The sequence below is a fragment of the Nelusetta ayraudi genome, unplaced genomic scaffold, assembly GCF_046127955.1.
Source record: "Nelusetta ayraudi isolate G7.1 ecotype Tasmania unplaced genomic scaffold, CSIRO-AGI_Nayr_v1 ptg000229l, whole genome shotgun sequence".
Lineage (NCBI taxonomy): Eukaryota > Metazoa > Chordata > Actinopteri > Tetraodontiformes > Monacanthidae > Nelusetta > Nelusetta ayraudi.
Genome location: NW_027466278.1, coordinates 57,065 through 75,919, shown reverse-complemented (window position 1 = coordinate 75,919; position 18,855 = coordinate 57,065). Strand labels below are relative to the sequence as shown.

Genomic DNA, 18,855 nt, shown 5'->3' with positions numbered 1-18,855 from the left:
ATTTCTGATTGAAAAAGTAGGACTGGATGAAAATTGTTTTATATTCATGTTATTGTTAATATTAATACATATGAACATGTAGCGTTTTTAAAGTGAATAATAATAATAATAATAATAATAATAACTATTATTATTATTATTATTATTGTTATTATTATTGTTAAGGTTTTCTGTATATTTCTGCATTTTATTTGCTTTTGAGACAACAAAAAGAAAATTATAAGCAAATGTTGTCTACTTTTGAACTGATTGTATCTAATTGATAAATACAACAATCAATGTGTAAAGTCTTGTATGTATGTATGTGTGTATACATATGGCAGACTGTTAAATTGGAAGTGGAGCTTTAATTTGAAAGGCCAGAGAGGAGGAAGAGGAGCAGGAGGAGGTGTTCAGTTTCAGCAGGGAGTTGCTAGAGAGAGGAGGAGGAGCAGCAGCAGCAGCAGTGTGTGTGTGCAGGCGGTGGTCTGGTGGTCCTGATGGCCAGGTGGGGTGAAGGAGACCCTCGCTGGATCGTGGAGGAGCGAGCAGACGCCACCAACGTCAACAACTGGCACTGGTCTGATTCCCACTGCTGCTGTTTCATTGTGTTATGCTTTTCATTTTCATACTGGACCGTGTGTGTGTGTGTGTGTGTGTGTGTGTGTGTGTGTGTGTGTGTGTGTGTGTGTGTGTGTGTGTGTGTGTGTGTGTGTGTGTGTGTGTGTGTACATGCGTAACGTGATCCTTCAGCTGCTTCAGCGCATGTCAGGATATTTTTAAACTTCCTGATGGGGGTCTGTGATGTCACTGGAGGGGGCGGAGCTTCATTTTGACATATATGTATGTATGTATGTGTGTGTGTCTCCTCCTGCTCCGCCACCTCCTCTTCCTCCTCTGCCTTCACCTCCTCTACCTTCACCTCCTCCTCCACCTCTTACTCCTCCTCCTCCTCTACCTTCACCCCCTCTTCCTCCTCTTCCTCCTCCGCATCCTCCTACCTTCACCTCCTCTTCCTCCTCCTCCTCCTCCTCCTCTACCTTCACCCCCTCCACCTCCTTCTCCTCTACCTTTACTTCCTCTACCTCCACCTCCTCCTCCACCTCCTTCTCCTCTACCTTTACTTCCTCTGCCTCTTACTCCTCCTCTTCCTCCACCTCCTCTACCTTCACCTCCCCTACCTTCACCTCCTCCACCTCCTCCTCCCTTCAGGACGGAGCGTGACGTGAGCGGCTGGTCGTCGCAGCGCCTCCGTCAGCTGCTGCAGGCGGTGCGGGTGGAGGGGCCGCAGGGCTGCTGTCAGCTGACCGAGGTGTCCAAGCTGGACGGCGAGGCCTCCATCAACAACCGCAAGGGGAAGCTCATCTTCTTCTACGAGTGGCACCTGAAGGCCGGCTGGCTGGGTGAGTGCGTCAGGGGGCGGGGCCAGCGGGCGTCGATGTCACTCCAACACCGCCACTTCCCGTTTCCCGTCGGCAGGGACGTCCAACGGCGGCGTGAAGTTCCGAGGAGAGGTGGAGGTGAGCAACCTGTCGGAGGAGAACGAGGAGGACGAGCTGGATGTGAGTCTCTGCTGCTGCTGCTGCTGCTGCTGCTGTGGTTGTGTTGTTGTTATTGCGCTGACTGACCTGACGGTGGCGCTGGCGCCGCAGATCTCCGTCAGCCTCAGCAGGGACCAGCCCGCCACGCCGCTGCTGGACCTCATGAGGAGCAGCGGCGTCCGGGTGGTCCGGAAGGCTCTGGGCCAGTACGTCCAGCAGCTCAAGTCAGGTGAGAGAGAGAGAGAGAGAGAGAGAGAGAGAGAGAGAGATGCTGTAATATTGTACTGTAATATACTGTAACAATATGGTATTAGTGTGTATAATTCGTGTTAATATATTGTATCAGGAATATTGGAATATGGGAGATAATATTGAAATGTATATAATATAGTTATAATATAGTTATGATGCTTATCAATACTGGAATGTGTGAATCATATTTACAGTGTTTATATACGTGGCTTGTTACACTTGAAATAACACGGTAATAGTGCATTTATGGTGTTCATATGGATACTGTGACAGGATATAATATATACAATAACTCTAATATATTGTAATATATGGTGTTAGTGTGTGTCATACTTAATGCTAATATATAGTGTCTGGAATATGCTTATTAGTGTTAATATAGTGCAGTAATATTGCTATTGCAGTACTGTGCTAGTTGATGGTGTTTAATAGCTGCATGTGATGTCTTGTTTTAATGCATTTTAATGCGATTTAATGCAAGTACAGCAACAAAGCATTCGTGCTTCATGACGTCCAATCCTCTGCGTGTCGTCCACGTGACCTTTGACCCCCACAGAGTTCAGCCAGGGGATGATCCTGCCGAGCGCCGACGGTGCCAAGCCTCCAGCTGAGAGCCGGGAGAACCAATCAGGGACCAGCGGCACTAGAACCCAGGTGGGGGGGGGGGACCTCGAACTGAACCCAGCTGGGTGTTCACCCACGACCTCTGACCCCTGACCTGTGCGGAACGCTCCCGCAGGTTAACTCCGCCCCCACCAGGTCCCTGCCCAGCCCCGCCCCTCCAGCAGGAGGCGTCCGCATCTCCACCTGCAGCTTCCAGCTGACGGAGAGCTTCCAGACGTCGGCCGAGGAGCTGTACAGGACCTTCATGGAGCAGGAGGTACCAGAGCCCAGGACACCTCCTCCACCTCCTCCACCTCCTCTTTCTCCTCCTCCTCCTCTCTTGCTTCTCCTCTTCCACCTCCTCCCTATCCTCCAACACTTGCTCCTCCTCACCTCCTCCCCCAGGGTTCTTCTTCCTCTTGCAGTACCTCAGTGCTCCAGCGGGCGGCGCCCTCTCTCTCTCTCTCTCTCTCTCTCTCTCTCTCTAGTTCGTGCAGGCCTTCACTCGCTCGGCGGCGCTGGTGGACGGGCGGCGCGGCGGCCGCTTCCAGCTGCTGGATGGCAGCATCAGCGGCGAGTTCACGCACCTGGTGAGGGTCACGGCGAGGTCGGCTCCGCCCACTCGGTGGCCGTGGCTGCGCTAACCCCGCTAACCCGCGCTAACCCCGCTGTGTTGCAGGTGGCCAACCGCAGCATCCACATGAGGTGGCGCTTCAGGACGTGGCCCAGCGGTACCGACCTCCTCCTCCTCCTCCTCATTGTGACCTTCAGTGTGACCTTCGCTGACCTCCACCCTGTGGCTCTCTCTCCGTCCAGAGCATTACGCCACCATCAGGCTGGAGCTGGAGGAGCGCGGCGACGAGACGGAGCTGAGGCTGCGGTGTCAGGGGGTCCCTGCAGGGCAGGAGGAGTCCACCAGGGGGGGCTGGGACCGCTTCTACTTCCAGGCCATCAAGCAGACCTTCGGATACTGACGCAGCTGCCGGATCTTCTCGTCCAACCAGCGAGCAGCTGATGTCACGTGACCGGACTGGACACACCACCTCCTCCCAGGAGGACCAGCAGTTCCCCCGCAGTTCCTCCGGGTGGCGCCCCAGGAAGAAGTCCACTGGGGGATGAATGAATCCGGTGAAGCGGCACCGCCACGGAACGACTGACCTGCTGCGCTCTGATTGGCTGACGGCCGAGATTAGCGTGACGACCGAGAGCGCGGGAGAAAAAAAAAAAAAAAAGAAATGAGTTGAAAGTAAAGAAACCTTGTGTATTGTCGAGTGTCGCACTGCTTCTTTCAGTGTCGCTGGCTGACGGTGGGCGTGAGTCAGCCGCTCTCCACTAATCAGAAGCAGGCGGCTGTGTTGACGGCCACGCCTACACCCACCTGATGAGAACTGAGCCGCAGGAATGAATGGAACGCAATGACGCAACGACAATGTTTTATTGATCTGGAGGAATGTTGGAGTTCAGGTTCTCTCTCACACACACACACACACACACACACACACACACACGCACACGCACACACACACACACACATTGTGCGGTGATATTTACACAAGGATAAAAACACACAGAGTATTTACACTATGAACAAGCTGCCAAGTGATCAGGAAACCAGGACGGAGGTCATTGATCAGTGATTGATTGATGGATGGATCAGTGGGTCTGGATGGTCTGGTCTGGACGGCTAGAAGACCTCCTCCTCCTCACAGCCGTAATCTGAAAATCAATCAATCGATCAGTCAATCGATCAGTCAGTGAGGCTCCTCCCACAATGCACCTCTCCTCCTCCGTCTGCACTGACCTCCGACCAGCTTCAGGGCGCTGACACACTCCTCCTCCACCTCCTCCACCTCGTCCTCCTCCTCCTCCTCCTCTTCCAGCCCAGTGGGCGGGGCTTCGGGGGCCTCAGGTGCGGGGGCGGGGTCAGGCTCGGGGTCAGGGGTCAACTCGGCTGCCGTCTCCGTCGGCGCAGCGACCGTTGTGTCTGCGGCCTGAAAAAAAACAAAAGGAGCGTGTTAGGAGAGGTCACAGAGGTCAGCAGTGATGTCACCGCCGAGCTGAGTGCTGATTGGCCAGTGGTGGGCGGCGACCTGGACGGACGTCTTCTTCTTCCTCTTGGAGGTGGTGGAGATGAGGAGGCGGACCCTGGAACGACAGACAGCCAATCAGTGCTGATTGTGTGTGTGTGTGTGTGAGCATCCTGCCCTCTGATTGGCCGACTCCCTCTCCCCACCTCTTCCCGATGATGCTGGTGCTGGCGGCGAGGCCTCGCTCCGTCTCCTCCGCCTTCTTGCGCCGCCGCCGGCTGAGTCTCTTGCGCGTGGCGGCGGCGGCGGGGGCGGAGCCACCGTCGGCCGACGCCCTGCCGGGGCTGCTGCCCCCGCCGCCTCCTCCACTTCCTGTCCCCCCGCCCTTCTTGCTGTTGAGGTCTCGCAGGACATCGTAGTTGATCTTGCTGGAGATCTTCTTCTTCTCCAGCATCTTCTCGATGGCCTCGCCGGCCGTGGCCGCCTCGATCCGCTCGCGCTTCTTCTTGGGCTTGTTTGGCTGCAAAAGGATTTCAAAATAAAAAAAATAAAAATAAAATAAAATATATATATAGTATAAAGTATATATAAAATAATAATAATAATAATAATAATAAAAAAAATAATAATAAAAAAAATAGAATAAAAAAATAGTTTAATTTTAATCTCTAAAAGCGTTGTTGCAGGAAGTGCTTTTCTTTTGAAAGACCTTTTCTTTGTACGTCCCCTGCTCCTTCTCTCTCTGTATCCGCTCTTCTTTCTCTGGAGTAAAACAGCACGACACAGAAACTGAGCATTTCTTTCATTTGAATCTGAGGGAAGTGACACAGGAAGAGGAAGTGACATCACTTCCTCCCCTGAGGGCTTTCCCACCCTTCTGCTCCTGCAGGTACTCGGCGTTCTGCTTCATCCACAGCTCCGTCTTCACCTGGACCTCCAGCTCGTTCAGGATGTACTGCAGTGGGAAGGACATGAAGTTGTTCCCGGGTCAGTCCGGGGAAATGCAACCCTTCACAATAAAAGCACGGCTCGGTGGGAGGTGGCCGGCTGTCACCTTGTCGATCTCCAGGTCGTCGATGCCGTCCAGGTCCAGCTCTCCGCCCTCCTCCTCCGACGACTCATCTGCAAAGGAAGCGGCAACGGCAGAGTCAGCGTGAGCGGCGCCCCCTGCTGGTGTGGAGTGTCATGGAAACACTTTTTTCACAATGACACGTCAGTGGACGTGACGTACGGGGTCACGTGAAGGAAGGAGAAGGAATATTCTTTACAAGTCATTAAAATTCGAACAACCATCCTGGTCGGCAAACAACATGGAAATGCAGGTTTATGGTAATTGTACCGAGTCAAAATTTCTGAACTGTGTCTTTTATTTTGGAAGGAACTGTCCTGGAAATGCAGCTGCTGTCTCCTCACCGTCTGCTTTCTCCTTCTCGCCCTCCAGGCTGGCGGCGCTCGGCAGCTTCCCCAGGATGGCCACCAGGGGGGCTGACTGGCACAGCGAGCGCCCCTTCTGCTCCTGCTCCTCCTCCTCCTGCTGCTGCTGCTGCTGCTGCTGCTGCTCCTCCGGCCCCGCCCCCTTTCCCCCTTGCCCCCCCTCCTCCTCCTGGATGACCCGGCACAGGAAGTCCTGGGTGAGTCGCTCTGCGGCCGCCTGCAGCTCGTCCTCCTCGGGTTCCTCCGGTTTCTCGGGGTCTCCGGCCAGCGAGGAGACCTCGGAACCCTGGGGGTCTAGAAGAGAGAAGCAGGTAGTCGGTTGTCGCCGTGGAGACACTGATGCTCCGCCCCCCCACACCAGTGCGAGGTACGGACCAATCTCCTTGGAGTAGGCGGCGTAGATCCCTCGCAGTCTGGGTCGGCTCTTGTCCAGCTCCGTCTCGATCTCGTCCTTGTAGCAGCTGATCTCCCCTGCAGGCCGCGAGGAGAGGAGAGGAGAGCCGTTAGCATGTCAGTGGCTTAGTCTAGCCTAGCCTAGCCTAGCCTAGCCTAGCGTGTGCTCACTGACCCTCCACCTCGTCCAGCTTCTTGGACAGCTCCTGCTCCAGCTGCGGACGGAAGGAAGAGCAGAAGAAGAGAGAGAGTGGGGGGGTCAGTGGGCGTGACCTGCCGCTCCTGGGGGGAAGGGGGTGGGGGCGTGGTCAATCAGCTGACCCACCTGTTGCATCTTGGTGCGGTGCTGCGAGGCGGTGAAGGAGGGCGGGTCGCACTCCTGCTCCAGGTCCACCTTCATGAACTCATCGATGGTCAGCTGACTGGTGGGCGTGTCCTCAAACTCCGTCAACCTGACGGGAGGGGGAGGCAGGGGTTGGTGAGAGCAGTGGTGACCCTGCCGGGGGGGGGGGGGACCTCCTCACCTCCTCACCTCTTCCTCAGCGTGGTCTGGCAGACCTTCACCACGCCGATCACGTCCTTCACCGTGCGCCGGAACTTGTGCATGCGAGCGGCGACCAGCAGAGCTGCAGGGGGGAGGAGCAAAGCATCAGGGGAGGAGGAGCTGGCAGACGTGAGCTGCCGCCGCCGGCGCCGCTACCTGCTCCACACAGGCCGGAGGGCCGGCGGCCCGTGTGCATCCAGTCCCTCTTCATCCTCTGGACCAGGCGCAGCGCCGTCATGGAGACCTCGTGGGTCTTCACCCCGAACTCCAGCATGTGGGCGAAGCGAGGGATGTAGAGGCAGGGGTCTGAGGAGGAGGAGGAGGAGGGGGAGGGAGGAAGGTCACAGGAAGGTCAACACCATCATCATGGTCGGCAGGGGAGAGAGCAGCCCTCAAAACACACTTCAATTCACCTTGGACCTCTGCTACTCTTGCTCCTGAAATTTGAATTTAATATTCAATGCTAAATTTTTCATCCACAACAACAAATGACAATCAGAGTTGGAAGTTGTTGGAATTCAGAAAACTTCTTAGTCTGAGAAAATTGAAAAACTGCTTTGTTCCTCTTATATAGTGCTTTTCTAGACACTCAAAGCACTTTACATTGAACCCATTAGTCTATGTATGTATGTATATAATGCCTTCATTAATCCTACATTGGGGTAAATGTACATACTTATAGCATCAATACAGGGCAAAGACAATTGTACTAAAAAAAACAACAACATGTACACCCACACCTGTGTATATACAGTATATTTATCTAATCATAACATTCTCTGTATGTGCTGATTTGTAACTCCATGTGGTTGCTATCTGTCGCCCTCTGGCGGTGCAGTGCGGTCGGTGCAGCTGCAGCGGGTAGCAGGGATGTAAGATGGCGCTGGGAGAAGCAGGCGCTCGGACTGAGTCCTTCGGAACCGGCAGCACCGACCTCCAGCGGCACCGGCACAGGTAAGCACACCTGCGGAACGCGTGTCCTTTCGCTCGGCCCGAACCGGACCGAGAGCAGCGCTCCACCGACCGACAGCGGCAGCGGCAGCGACTCGTAGCCGAGCAGCAGCGGCAGCAGCAGCAGAAGGCGGCGGTGGTGATGGTGGAGGCCTGTCGACCAGCGGCTGGCTGCTGAACCGAACCGAACCGGAGGACGGGACGCATTTACAGTGGCGGTACCGATGACCCGTCGCGGGATTCACGGCGTCCGGTGATGGATGTTTGTGGCGGTTTGTTGATTAGAAACAACTGGACCGGAACCGGTAACTCAACTCGAACCAGTCCAGGGGAGACCGACCGCTGAACCGGGTGCCGGTTTCCGGTTCGAGACCACAGGTCCCAGAAGCGGACACCTGGGCAGACCTGCTGTCCAGCTCACAGGCTCCTCCCCCTCCATCTGTCAGCAGGTGGAGCCACTTCCGGTCACGATTTGGGTTTATTTTTGAGGGCAGCGAGAGTGACGGTGGGCGGAGTCTTGCTCAGCAGCCAGTCAGCATCAGGGAGGGGAGAAAAAACAAAAAGACAGTCTTCACTTCATCTTCTGTTGTTGTCCGGCTGTGGTCGGGCTAACTTCCTTAGCAGCGGCTAAGCTAAAGGAAGCCTGATTGGTCAGACCTGCTCCGGCTGCGTTGCTGTACTCACCACAACCACACGGGGCGCTCTGGAGTCTCTGCTGCTGTGCGGATCAGCAGGCTCAGCTTGTCTAATCCCCGCCTCTCTGACAGGAAGTCATGCTGTGAGGCCTCGCCCACTCTGTGACCAGGAGGAGGAGGAGGTGGAGCCTGGAGGAGGAGGAGGAGCATGGCGGCGGAGCTCTTCTCCACCAGCCTCTCCCACGGCAGTGAGGTGGAGGTGAAGAAAGCCTTCATCCAGAGCAGCGAGCCGGAGCAGAACCGTGGCGGCGGCGAGGGCGGCGAGGAATGCAGCGGCGGCGCCGGGGTCCAGTCCACCCTGGGCGGTGGCGAGCACGACGACAAGGACGGCTGGCAGGAAACACAGCCCACCCTCAGAGAGAGGTGAGACCCCAGAGCTCGGCTCTGATTGGACGGCAGAGAGAGTCATTGAAAAGTCACCGATGAGTTTTTATTGGAGGTTCTTTTGTGGTCAGTTTTCAGTCAGAGGCGATGCTGTGAGTGAACTGGCGTGGGCGGGGCCTGTTCTAACTGTGGGCGGGGCCTGTTCTAACTGTGGGCGGGGCCTGTTCTAACTTGTGTGTGTGCTGCAGGAACGCGCTGATGTTCAACAATGAGCAGATGGCCGACGTCCACTTCCTGGTGGGGCCTCCAGGAGAAACCCAGATGGTCCCTGCTCACAAGGTACAGTGGTGCCCCCCCCCCCCCCCCCCACTGGGCTCACCACCGCCCCCTGCTGGCCTTTGGCCCTCACCCGCCCCTCCTCCCCTGTGTGTCGCAGTACGTGCTGGCGGTGGGCAGCTCGGTCTTCGGGGCCATGTTCTACGGAGACCTGGCTGAGGGACAGTCGGAGATCCACATCCCAGACGTGGAGCCGGCGGCGTTCCTCATCCTACTCAAGTGAGTCCAGGCACCGAAACCCAGTGAGGCCTAGTCCTGGTCTTGGAGCCAGTCCTGGTTCTGGTCCTGGAGCTAATTGTAGTCCTCGGGCTGGTCCCAGTCCTAGTCCTAGTCTTGGCCGTGGAGCCAGTTCTGGAGCCAGTCCTGGTCCTGGAGCCAATCCTATTTCTGGGACTTGTCCTGGTTCGAGTACAATTCCTATTTCCAGTCCTGGACCTAGTCCTGGACTCAGTCCTGGTCCCAGTCCCAGCCCTTTTCCTTGTCATAGTCCTATAGTCCATAGTCCTATCCCTGCTCCTAGCCCTGGTTCGACCTACCTCTCTACCGCCCCCTCTCTACAGGTACATGTACAGCGACGAGATCGAGCTGGACGCCGACACAGTTCTGGCCACGCTCTACGCCGCCAAGAAGTACATGGTCCCGGCTCTGGCCCGGGCCTGCGTGTCCTTCCTGGAGTCCAGCCTGGAGGCCAAGAACGCCTGCGTGCTGCTGTGGCAGAGCCGGCTGTTCGAGGAGCCCGAGCTGACGCGGCGCTGCTGGGAGGTGGTCGACGCCCAGGCCGAGCTGGCGCTGCGTTCCGAGGGCTTCGCCGAGGTGGACCGGGCCACGCTGGAGCTGGTGCTGCGCCGCGAGTCGCTCAACGCCCGCGAGTCGCTGCTCTTCCAGGCGGCGCTGCGCTGGGCGGCGGCCGAGTGCCGGCGCCGGGGATTGGCGCCCACGCCGCGCCACCAGCGCCGGGCGCTGGGCGCCGCCCTCTACCTGCTGCGCCTGCCCGCCATGACGCTGCAGGAGTTCGCCGACGGGCCGGCGCAGTCCGAGGTTCTGACCCTGGAGGAGAGCCACCGCCTCTTCCTGTGGTTCGCCGCCACGGGCAAGCCGGCGCCGGCGCCGCTGGACTTCCCCACGCAGCGGCGGCAGGGGCTGGCGCCGCGCCGCTGCCGCCGCTTCCAGTCAGCCGCCTACCGCAGCAACCAGTGGCGCTACCGCGGCCGCTGCGACAGCATCCAGTTCGCCGTGGACCGCCGGGTCTTCGTGGCCGGCCTGCGGCTCTACGGCTCCAGCGGCGGTCCCGCCGAGTACGGCGTGCGCATCGAGCTCAAGCGGCCCGGAGGCGGCGCCGCTGGCGGCGGTGGCGGCGGCGTGCTGGCGCAGACGCTCACCAAGTTCCTGTCGGACGGTTCCAGCGCCACCTTCCCCGTGTGGTTTGAGCACCCGGTGCAGGTCGAGCCCGACACCTTCTACACGGCCAGCGCCGTGCTGGATGGCGCCGAGCTCAGCTACTTCGGCCAGGAGGGCATGACGGAGGTGCAGAGCGCCGGCGTCACCTTCCAGTTCCAGTGCTCCTCCGACAGCACCAACGGCACCGGAGTGCAGGGGGGGCAGATCCCAGAACTGGTCTTCTACTGCTGACTGGACCCCCCTGCCCACCCACCCAGACCTCGGACTTTGATTGGACCTGAACTGCCAGCTCAGTTTCTGTCAGGTCTCGTCAATAAATGATTGAAATGATTGAAAAGAGGGGGAGGTAAAGGGGGGGGGGACTACATGTGAAGGCCGCCATCCAATCGAAACGGCTCCGTGACCCATTTTTGGGTTGCGACCCGCCAGTTGAGAAACGCTCTGTTGGTTACTTTTTCCAAGTGAAACTGCTGTGTGAATATTAAAAAAGGTGATGTGACTGAAGAACCCAGTGTGTGCGAGTGTGTGTGTGTGTCTGCTTCCTGCAGATGTGGCTCGACCCTGCCGGGCCACTAGGTGTCACCTCAGGGCACCTGAAGCAACCAAGAAGAAGACTATTGACAGGAAGTGGGACGCAGGTCCTCACCGATGGCCGGGGCGTTGATGCAGAGCTCCCGGGCCAACAGCAGGAAGGTCTTCCCCAGGATGTAGACGTTGACCTGCACACAGCACCCACACAGCAGTTAGCAGCTAGCGGCTAACAATTAACAGCCAATAGTAAATCAACAGAAGTTGGCGGCTATCTAGTAGCAGACAAGCACAAAGGTTAGCAGACAACAGTAAGTAGACCAGAGTGAGCAGGCAGCAGTTAGCTGACAACATTTAGCAGCTAGCAGTTAGCAGGCAACAGTTAGCGGTTAGCAAACTGGTGTGAGGTAAGTACCTGCAGCAGGTCACTCAGGTCCAGCAGCATGTCTGGAGGACAGCTTAGGAGAACAAGCACAACTTCTCAAGGACACACACACACACTCTCACACACACACACACAGTGTGCAGGATACGAGGCGTGCCCTCGGTCCGACACACCAGGTAGAGGCAGGCGGCGATGACGTGCTCCATCTTGCGTCCTCGCGTCAGGTGCTTGCTGACGACCATCTTGAAGAAGTTGAAGGCCGTGTCCAGGCAGTGCTGGTTGAGCTGCAGCTGGCTGCCCAGCTGCTGGATCTGACGCTTGCCTGGAGGAGAAGAGACGGGGCTCTCACACCACTGACACGCACACACACACACTGAAACACACTGTGTTCTTCTACTGTTCCCGGGATCATTTCTAGAAGGGTCACATGACATCATCAGCAGGTTGATGTCAAAGGTCATGGTGAGAGATGCCTTCAGGAAGCTGTTGATGGTGACGATGGTTCTCACCTCCCTGCAGCGTCTGGGCTCGGCTCTCTTTCCCAACGCTGGTGTGGAAGCCAGAACCCAGCAGGGGAGCCTTGGCCGGACCTGCAGACAGACAGACGGACAGACAGGCTCCGCCTTAGAACACCTGGGTGACATCATCCACGGCGTCCACCTGGTTGATATTTCCAACACCAACGGCTGCCAAACCAGTGGGTGTGGCCTGGGTCCAGTTCTGCTCAGGTTCTGCTCTCGGCAGCAGAACCACTGGCTGGTCTCAGACCAGCTGCCTGCAGACTGAGCGCTCACTCTGTTCTGATTGGCTGCTCGTCTCTGTCAGGCCCTGCCCCCACCCGGTGCAACAATCAGAGTTAATCAGAACCAGGTGTTCCAGGTCACACCTGGTTCTGATTAGCCCACCTGGAGGCCCAGTGGAGGCTCTTCCTGCCAGCTAGAGGAGCTTCACCATGAGACCTGAGACTCTGATCACTGGGTGAGTAAACTGGATCTGACTGGATCCCCCAGGAGCAGGGAACCCGCTGACCCTGGTCCTCTGACCCCCCCCCCCCCCACCCCAGACTAGTTCTACTGACCACCTGGACGCCGCTGGTTCAGCCGCAGCCTACAGGTGAGCAGCTCCGCCTGAGCACAAATGCTACCTGGGAGCACGAGGCTAGCAGAGGCCGCATTCCATTCCAAATGTTGCAGGTGCGGACGTGGAGTGGGCGTGTCGGGACCGATACCTGTGGATCCACGTGGCCTCGCCGCAGAGGCCTCGCTTCGAGGCCGTAGGTCAGTTCCTCAGCTCCTCCCCCGAGCTTCAGCTCACCTGCTGCTGCAGTCACCTGCACCTTCTCCTGTAACTCCATCACCTGCACCTTCTCCTGTAACTCCATCACCTGTGCGTCCACCTGTAACTCCATCACCTGTGCGTCCACCTGTAACTCCATCACCTGTGCGTCCACCTGTAACTCCATCACCTGTACGTTCTCCTGTAACTCCATCACCTGTAACTCCATCACCTGTGCGTCCACCTGTAACTCCATCACCTGTGCGTCCACCTGTAACTCCATCACCTGTGCGTCCACCTGTAACTCCATCACCTGTGCGTCCACCTGTAACTCCATCACCTGTGCGTCCACCTGTAACTCCATCACCTGTGCGTTCACCTGTAACTCCATCACCTGTGCGTTCACCTGTAACTCCATCACCTGTGCGTCCACCTGTAACTCCATCACCTGTACGTTCTCCTGTAACTCCATCACCTGTAACTCCATCACCTGTGCGTCCACCTGTAACTCCATCACCTGTGCGTCCACCTGTAACTCCATCACCTGTGCGTTCTCCTGTAACTCCATCACCTGTAACTCCATCACCTGTGCGTTCTCCTGTAACTCCATCACCTGTAACTCCATCACCTGTGCGTCCACCTGTAACTCCATCACCTGTAACTCCATCACCTGCACCATCACCTGTAACTCCATCACCTGTGCGTCCACCTGTATGTTCTCCCGTACTTTCATCCGTCCTTCAACGTCACCTGTCTTGCACCTGCATCTTTTACCTGTCCTTTGCTTGTACCTTTACCTGCACCTGTGACTCCTTCACCTGGCCTGCACCACCCCTGGGGTCCAGATGCGAACGGCGTCCACGCCATCGGCGAGCAGCTCGCCTCGCGCTGTGGCTACACCATCAGCTCCTCCACCGCCGACGGCTTCACCACCTTCAAGGCGTCCTACTACTCCTGCTTCACCCTCCACCAGGTGAGTCTACCACCACTCCTAATGGTTCCCGGGCCGCTGCTGCACTGACATGAACTCTTGACCTTCAGAACGACCAGGAGTTCACCTTCAGCTTCAACGTGATGGTGAGCACCGCCGCAGGCCAGTGGACCAGCAGGTCTGTGTCGGCCATCTGCTCCGGCCTCACCTGGACCCACAGGGAGGTGACCTGCGAGGAGGACTACATGGAGGTGGACTCGTCTGCTTCTGACGCTCACGTTGTTTTCTAGCTGCACCATGGTGAGGTAACCACATCTGGGTCTGTGATCCTGGTCAGGTCAACGTGAAACGAGAGGCCACCTGTGGGGGCGGGAACAGCGGAGAGGCATGGCAGGCAGCCTACGCTCAGGTAGCACCAGCAGGTCCTGAGGTCCGGGTCCTGGTCTGGTGTCCCAACCCTCCTGCTCTGCTCCTAGGCTCAGAAGGTGGCAGGTCCTGGGTGGCAGCTGATGTTCCTGCGGAGTGACGGAAAGGTTTCCTTCGTGTCTTCGAGCGACGCCCAGAGGCAGGGCTACAGCCTCGTGACCTCGGCCCAGAGGGCGGTGCTCCGGTCCCAGTACAAGCAGCAGCAGGCTGAGGTTCTAGAGGTGGGCGGACCTCCGACCCTATTCTGTAACAGACCGGATGACGTTGACCAGGTTTCCCCCTGCTGCTGTTCCGCTCTCCTCAGATAGAGGGCGTGGCCGTGGAGGTGCTTCGGGTCTCCCTGTTCCTCAAGCAGCAGCTGACAGTGACCATACTGGACATGTCCATGGCCTGCGCCATCAGTAAGTCCCGGAAGAATGCATCACAGCATCTGCTTCCTGCACCCCCTGGATGCTCTGACTTTAGGCCCTGCCCCCAGATTCAGATCCCGGCTACTTCGATGGCACCCAGCTGCGATGGAACATCCCCCGGGTCATGAGTCCATTGGCCGGCGAGGGGGTGGAACTTCACAGCCGCTCCCACCGGCTGGGGGTGGACGGACTGCTGCTGTCCGAGGGGGACGCCGCCGCCAGAGGATTCAGCCTGGGCCAGCAGGGGGAGCTCACGCACATAACGGTCCCTTTTGGTGCAGAAGGCGGCTTCAGGAATGTGAGGTCACTCCTGGTCTGACCTGAGGTGACCTCCAGGTTAGGACCCGGACCACAGTGTGTCTGTCTTCCAGGGCTCGGTGGTGGACCAAGTCTACAGGGAGACCTACCACATCTTCCTGCTCTACGAACACATCTTCTCCGTGCTGTACCAGGATGGCAGCAGCGTCGACACCAGGCACCGGATGCAGAAGGTGCTGGGCACGCCCCCTGTGTCCCGGCAGCCCTTTACCATCGACCGTGAGCACCACCTTCTGACCTGGCTTCACAGTCCCAGACCCGAAGACCGTCACCATGGTAGAGGTGGAAGTGAAGATCGCTAGCGCTAGTCTCACCTTGTGTTCCTGCAGAGACCAACACCCAGGACCAGGTGTTCATCGTCTACCTGGGGAACGTCCCTCAGGACGTGACTGTGGAGGAGGTGTGGGTCAACATAGAGCCGCTGCTGCTGTCAGAAGGTGGTGGAGATGGAGGCTACAGCTTCACGCCAGTGGTCCACGCCAACGGTAGCCAGGCTTTCCAGTTGCGGCTGCCTTTCCTTCACGATGCTGTTGGATTGACGGTGAGGACCCACTGATCACTGTCGGTGGTGGTGGTGGTTCCTTCGGTCCCAGATCAAATCCTGGCATAGAACTCTGACTGCTGACTCCCCTGGTTCCCCCAACAGTACCTGGGCAACGGTCAGGTCCTATTCACGGCACAACTGAAATTCATGCTGACCATTGTGCCAAAGAGGGAATCGTACTACCACTCCACGAAGGTCCAAGCACAGGCCTTCTACTCCTGTAAGGACAAGGGTCGGTCTGGAGGCTCTTATAGCTGCTCCACCCGTTTCACCCGTCCCTCAACCCGTCTCCTCAGTCCCTCCACAGATCACGGCCCACTGCTCGGATGAAGGGATCACCTTCAGTGTGGCCACGCCCCCCGGGGGCCGGAGCCTGTTTGAGGTGGGCATCGACCAGGAGGCCCTCACGCCCCAGCTGGTGGAGCAGAGGGGCTACCGGCTCTACAGCGACACCCAGAGGACCACCCTGGAAGTGCCGGTCTTCTCTGTGGGATTTACCTACAAGGTGAGGTTCATGCCGGCACCAGCTAATAGCATCAAATTCCCTGCCAGAATTTCGCTAAAACCTTACTAGAACTTGGCTAGACCCTTGCTGTGTTAACTCAGAATAAAAAGAGAAACCGAGTCCAGCCACTTTGTTTTCTCAGGACATAAATCTCTCAAACTTTTACGGAACGTTTCAACTGGTTCTGAGAGACTCCAAGACACTGGAGGTCCAGACGTCTACTTCCAAGAGCTGCCTCTTCAGAACCCAGGACATGATGGGTGAGCTGGTCTCCTGGTGAAGGTCCTGGAGCTCTGCAGGCTCTGCAACCCTACACAGGTGTGTGTGTGTGCACGGTCAGTGTGCTCTGCAGGGGGCGTGGTGACAGTGGTGACCACTCCGGGGGTCACCTGGCCCTCAGTGGACCCTGACAGGACCAGGCTGCTGGACCCCCGCTGCAGACCCAGGGAGACAGACGGCTCCAGAGTCCTGTTTGAGTTCCAGCTGGACTCCTGTGGGACCAGAGCGATGGTAGCAACACCACACCGACACACACTAGCATTTCTCTTGTAGATTAGCTTAGCTTCTCGTGAATGTTCCCAGACGGGAGACTCGTACATCGTCTACGAGAACGAAATCCTCAACGACGGCCATCTTGCTGTGGACGGCTCCAGCTTCATCTCCAGGGGATCCCAGCTCAAGTAAGGACTTTCAGACACACCAGCAACCCCTCAATCACCTGGTGGTTGCTACCTGACTGACTGACTGACTGACTGATCTGGTCTGGACAGGCTGACAGTCAGGTGCTTCTACCCACTGAGTGGAGTCCACAGACTGGCGGTGGCCCGCGACGTCAGGCCTCAGACTTCTGGTGTCGGTTCAGTCAAAGTCCTCAAAACTCTGGAAGGTTCTCCATCGAACGATCCGACGGGCCGAACTGCCTTAGACTTGAAGCTGAAAGGATCAAGTTATTTCCCAGCAGACTCCGACTGTGGTAACGTCTCCTCGCGGCATCAAGACTGTCCGCATCGGGCTCAGGTCCACCAAGTCCACCAGCCAGCAGGGCTCAGACCTGGACCAGGACCTCGACCTCTTCTCCCAGTACACCAGTCGTCAGTCCACTCAGATCCGTCTCCTCAGATACCAGAACCAAGGCCCCGGCAAGATCTACTGCAGGTTCCCTCTCATCTTGGACTACGTAAACCACAAGATCAAGATGGCGTCTCAGGGTACCAGCCTCCAGCTCTGTCTCATCCAGAGTCTCGCTGGATGACCGACCTGGGCCGACCGGGACTGATTGACAAGAGGAACATTGAAACGGTCCAAAGAATCCGAGTCATGCCACCAAGGAGGGTCATCCTGCCTGGACAAGATCTGAGCAGCAACGTGATCCAGCCAGAAGACGTGTCTCTAAGCTGGCAAACACGGTTCTCTCCCTCAGCTAAGCAGCAATCTGTCCAATCAGCAGGTTCGACAGGCGACAGTGGAGGAGCGTCTCCACAGAGAACAATCGTCCTTCAGCCAGCAGCAGGTACGACCTCAAGGGTGGCGGCCTCAGGAGATCCGCAGCAGTCTGACCTTCTGAGCAGAACTGTCCAATAAAACTGAACCTTTGACTGTTTGACCCCGACGTCAGGAGCTTCTGGCGTCAGAGTCCAGCTGCTGCCCCGTCCACCAGCAAGACCTCCAGTGAAGATCCTGCCTCGCTCCCACCAGAGCTCCAGGCCACAGAGCAGCCGTCCGGCCAAACCTGTGGAGCATCATCTGACCAACCTGCACAGTCCAGGACCGCAGGACCGCCCTACCCCCTCTGACTGCAGAGGGCAGTACGGAGGCAGCATTCACCAAGGCATCAATAGAGGCACCGCAGGTGAGCTTCTTTCTACTGACTCGGGTTGAAGTTGTTCTGAGTCACCGACTGCAAACTTGTCTCTGGTCCTCTCAGGTCAACTGAGGAGCTGACCGAGCCTGAAACCACATCCTGATTCAATAAGTCCACCCCCTATACTGGATTAATGAGCCCACCTAGAGCTGCAGTGTTGCTGCTCAGACAGAGAACAGGTGACTCAGCCAGAACCCTGATGATGGTTCAAAATATCAATAAACTCAATAAAAATTGCGCTCTTCAGAGATGTCTACAGTTTACAAGTTGCATCTTTATTATTACCATTATTATTTTAAACACTGTAAAAAAAAAATAAATAAACCAGAACGGTATTCAGTGAATGTGTCCCGCCGACTGGGGTCACCAGGGGTCAACAGGGTCTCACCATCAGCAGAGACAAACTGTCCCACGGCGGAGGAGACTCCCCCGCTGCCCTCCACAAACTGGACCTCGGAGACGATGATGTTGTCCTCCAGAACCGAGCCACAGCCGGTGCACACGGCGCTGCCCCGGGCCTGGTCCACATCGATGTCCGAGCCTCCGCACGTCCTGCACAGCCGGGAGCTCATGGTGGTCAGAGGTGCGGACAGGAGATCAGCTGTGGGCAGGAGAAGATACACAGGTCGACACTTGTGAGCTGGTATCTCTGCTGAGTGATTGTCTTCCCTGCTGGCTGCTGTGGTTCTGTTTGGATCCCGTCACAAACTGGAGTCTACCTCTAAAATATAGATAGATTAGTGAAGTGCCTGTCGTGATGACCCGAGCCGGAGCTCCACGTGCCCCAGTAGTACCTTCTTCAGGTGCGGCTACAGTTCTAGTGTGACACCTCATATCTCAAATGGTTCGGTGAAATAATAAAACTCTGGCTATGTGGAGACGGCGTGGGCGGGCATCGAACCCCAGACACCCGGGTAACAGTCAAGCGCGGTAACCAGTCGGCCAAAGGGATACCCGCTGGGGCCATGTAGCCAGGGCAGGTGATCAATTGGAGGCATAATGACAGGACCCTCAACTGTTCCATATCTACTTATTTTTACCGTGACGTGTGAACTCACCGACTCCAGGCAACTAGTTAACGGCCCACAACGGGCACCGTTTTGGCGGTTAATGACGCGGTGGCACGGTGGTTTTTATTCTCTCATCGGCGTCAGTTTCCCTCCACAATCCACAGGATCCGGTTGAACCCGACGGC

At 57.0% G+C, this 18,855-nt stretch overlaps 4 protein-coding genes and 1 long non-coding RNA gene across 6 annotated transcripts; 3 read left to right on the top strand and 2 right to left on the bottom strand.

Annotated features, from left to right (window-relative positions):
- Window positions 1-153: 153 nt before the first annotated feature.
- On the top strand, window positions 154-4,382 carry LOC142882045 (activator of 90 kDa heat shock protein ATPase homolog 1-like). Its single transcript, XM_076016515.1, has 9 exons — window positions 154-559; window positions 1,192-1,382; window positions 1,459-1,541; window positions 1,632-1,749; window positions 2,329-2,426; window positions 2,512-2,652; window positions 2,864-2,965; window positions 3,055-3,106; window positions 3,192-4,382. Exons 1-9 carry the CDS (start codon window positions 480-482, stop codon window positions 3,347-3,349), a joined length of 1,023 nt encoding a protein of 340 aa, XP_075872630.1. The 5' UTR covers window positions 154-479; the 3' UTR covers window positions 3,350-4,382.
- On the bottom strand, window positions 645-1,028 carry LOC142882048 (uncharacterized). Its single transcript, XR_012925735.1, has 2 exons — window positions 987-1,028; window positions 645-850 (listed from the first exon to the last, which is right to left on the bottom strand). It is a non-coding gene; the product is annotated as an uncharacterized LOC142882048 (long non-coding RNA).
- Window positions 3,792-18,854, bottom strand: LOC142882040 (transcription factor IIIB 90 kDa subunit-like). The gene is made up of 19 exons (XM_076016505.1): window positions 18,719-18,854; window positions 18,049-18,261; window positions 11,900-11,980; window positions 11,539-11,712; window positions 11,421-11,452; window positions 11,124-11,196; window positions 6,930-7,079; window positions 6,762-6,855; window positions 6,555-6,681; window positions 6,405-6,444; window positions 6,212-6,307; window positions 5,816-6,130; window positions 5,457-5,524; window positions 5,276-5,357; window positions 5,112-5,164; window positions 4,609-4,922; window positions 4,466-4,520; window positions 4,177-4,366; window positions 3,792-4,091 (listed from the first exon to the last, which is right to left on the bottom strand). Exons 2-19 carry the CDS (start codon window positions 18,230-18,232, stop codon window positions 4,060-4,062), a joined length of 2,160 nt encoding a protein of 719 aa, XP_075872620.1. The 5' UTR covers window positions 18,233-18,261; window positions 18,719-18,854; the 3' UTR covers window positions 3,792-4,059.
- LOC142882041 (BTB/POZ domain-containing protein 6-B-like) lies at window positions 7,594-10,984 on the top strand. Of its 2 annotated transcripts, XM_076016506.1 has the most exons (5): window positions 7,596-7,727; window positions 8,492-8,782; window positions 8,992-9,082; window positions 9,180-9,298; window positions 9,640-10,984. In XM_076016506.1, the coding sequence occupies exons 2-5, from the start codon at window positions 8,568-8,570 to the stop codon at window positions 10,706-10,708; spliced, it is 1,494 nt and encodes a 497-aa protein (XP_075872621.1). In that variant the 5' UTR covers window positions 7,596-7,727; window positions 8,492-8,567; the 3' UTR covers window positions 10,709-10,984. The 2 variants fall into 2 exon arrangements, with proteins under 2 accessions (XP_075872622.1, XP_075872621.1); XM_076016507.1 differs by having other exon boundaries at window positions 7,594-8,782.
- LOC142882039 (uncharacterized) lies at window positions 12,232-17,895 on the top strand. The gene is made up of 19 exons (XM_076016504.1): window positions 12,232-12,368; window positions 12,454-12,503; window positions 12,584-12,667; window positions 13,511-13,638; window positions 13,707-13,847; window positions 13,934-14,005; window positions 14,073-14,243; window positions 14,327-14,423; window positions 14,501-14,730; window positions 14,804-14,969; window positions 15,080-15,291; window positions 15,397-15,514; window positions 15,591-15,799; window positions 15,942-16,059; window positions 16,140-16,309; window positions 16,382-16,479; window positions 16,570-17,309; window positions 17,415-17,648; window positions 17,724-17,895. The coding sequence occupies exons 1-19, from the start codon at window positions 12,343-12,345 to the stop codon at window positions 17,738-17,740; spliced, it is 3,081 nt and encodes a 1,026-aa protein (XP_075872619.1). The 5' UTR covers window positions 12,232-12,342; the 3' UTR covers window positions 17,741-17,895.
- Window position 18,855: the final 1 nt, after the last annotated feature.

Bases quoted from the DNA above. Each gene is read 5' to 3' on its own strand.
- LOC142882045 (XM_076016515.1), top strand. From the start codon at position 480: ATGGCCAGGTGGGGTGAAGGAGACCCTCGCTGGATCGTGGAGGAGCGA. The intron at 1,542-1,631 runs GTGAGTCTCTGC...CTGGCGCCGCAG, and splicing joins ACGAGGAGGACGAGCTGGAT to ATCTCCGTCAGCCTCAGCAG. The intron at 3,107-3,191 runs GTACCGACCTCC...CTCTCCGTCCAG, and splicing joins CTTCAGGACGTGGCCCAGCG to AGCATTACGCCACCATCAGG.
- LOC142882041 (XM_076016507.1), top strand. From the start codon at position 8,568: ATGGCGGCGGAGCTCTTCTCCACCAGCCTCTCCCACGGCAGTGAGGTG. The intron at 8,783-8,991 runs GTGAGACCCCAG...TGTGTGCTGCAG, and splicing joins CAGCCCACCCTCAGAGAGAG to GAACGCGCTGATGTTCAACA. The intron at 9,299-9,639 runs GTGAGTCCAGGC...CCCTCTCTACAG, and splicing joins GCGTTCCTCATCCTACTCAA to GTACATGTACAGCGACGAGA.
- LOC142882039 (XM_076016504.1), top strand. From the start codon at position 12,343: ATGAGACCTGAGACTCTGATCACTGG. The intron at 12,668-13,510 runs GTCAGTTCCTCA...CCTGGGGTCCAG, and splicing joins GCCTCGCTTCGAGGCCGTAG to ATGCGAACGGCGTCCACGCC. The intron at 14,006-14,072 runs GTAGCACCAGCA...CTCTGCTCCTAG, and splicing joins GGCAGGCAGCCTACGCTCAG to GCTCAGAAGGTGGCAGGTCC.
- LOC142882040 (XM_076016505.1), bottom strand. From the start codon at position 18,232: ATGAGCTCCCGGCTGTGCAGGACGTGCGGAGGCTCGGACATCGATGTG. The intron at 6,131-6,211 runs GTCCGTACCTCG...TCTCTCTTCTAG, and splicing joins CGCCTACTCCAAGGAGATTG to ACCCCCAGGGTTCCGAGGTC. The intron at 4,521-4,608 runs GTGGGGAGAGGG...CTGTCGTTCCAG, and splicing joins ACCAGCATCATCGGGAAGAG to GGTCCGCCTCCTCATCTCCA.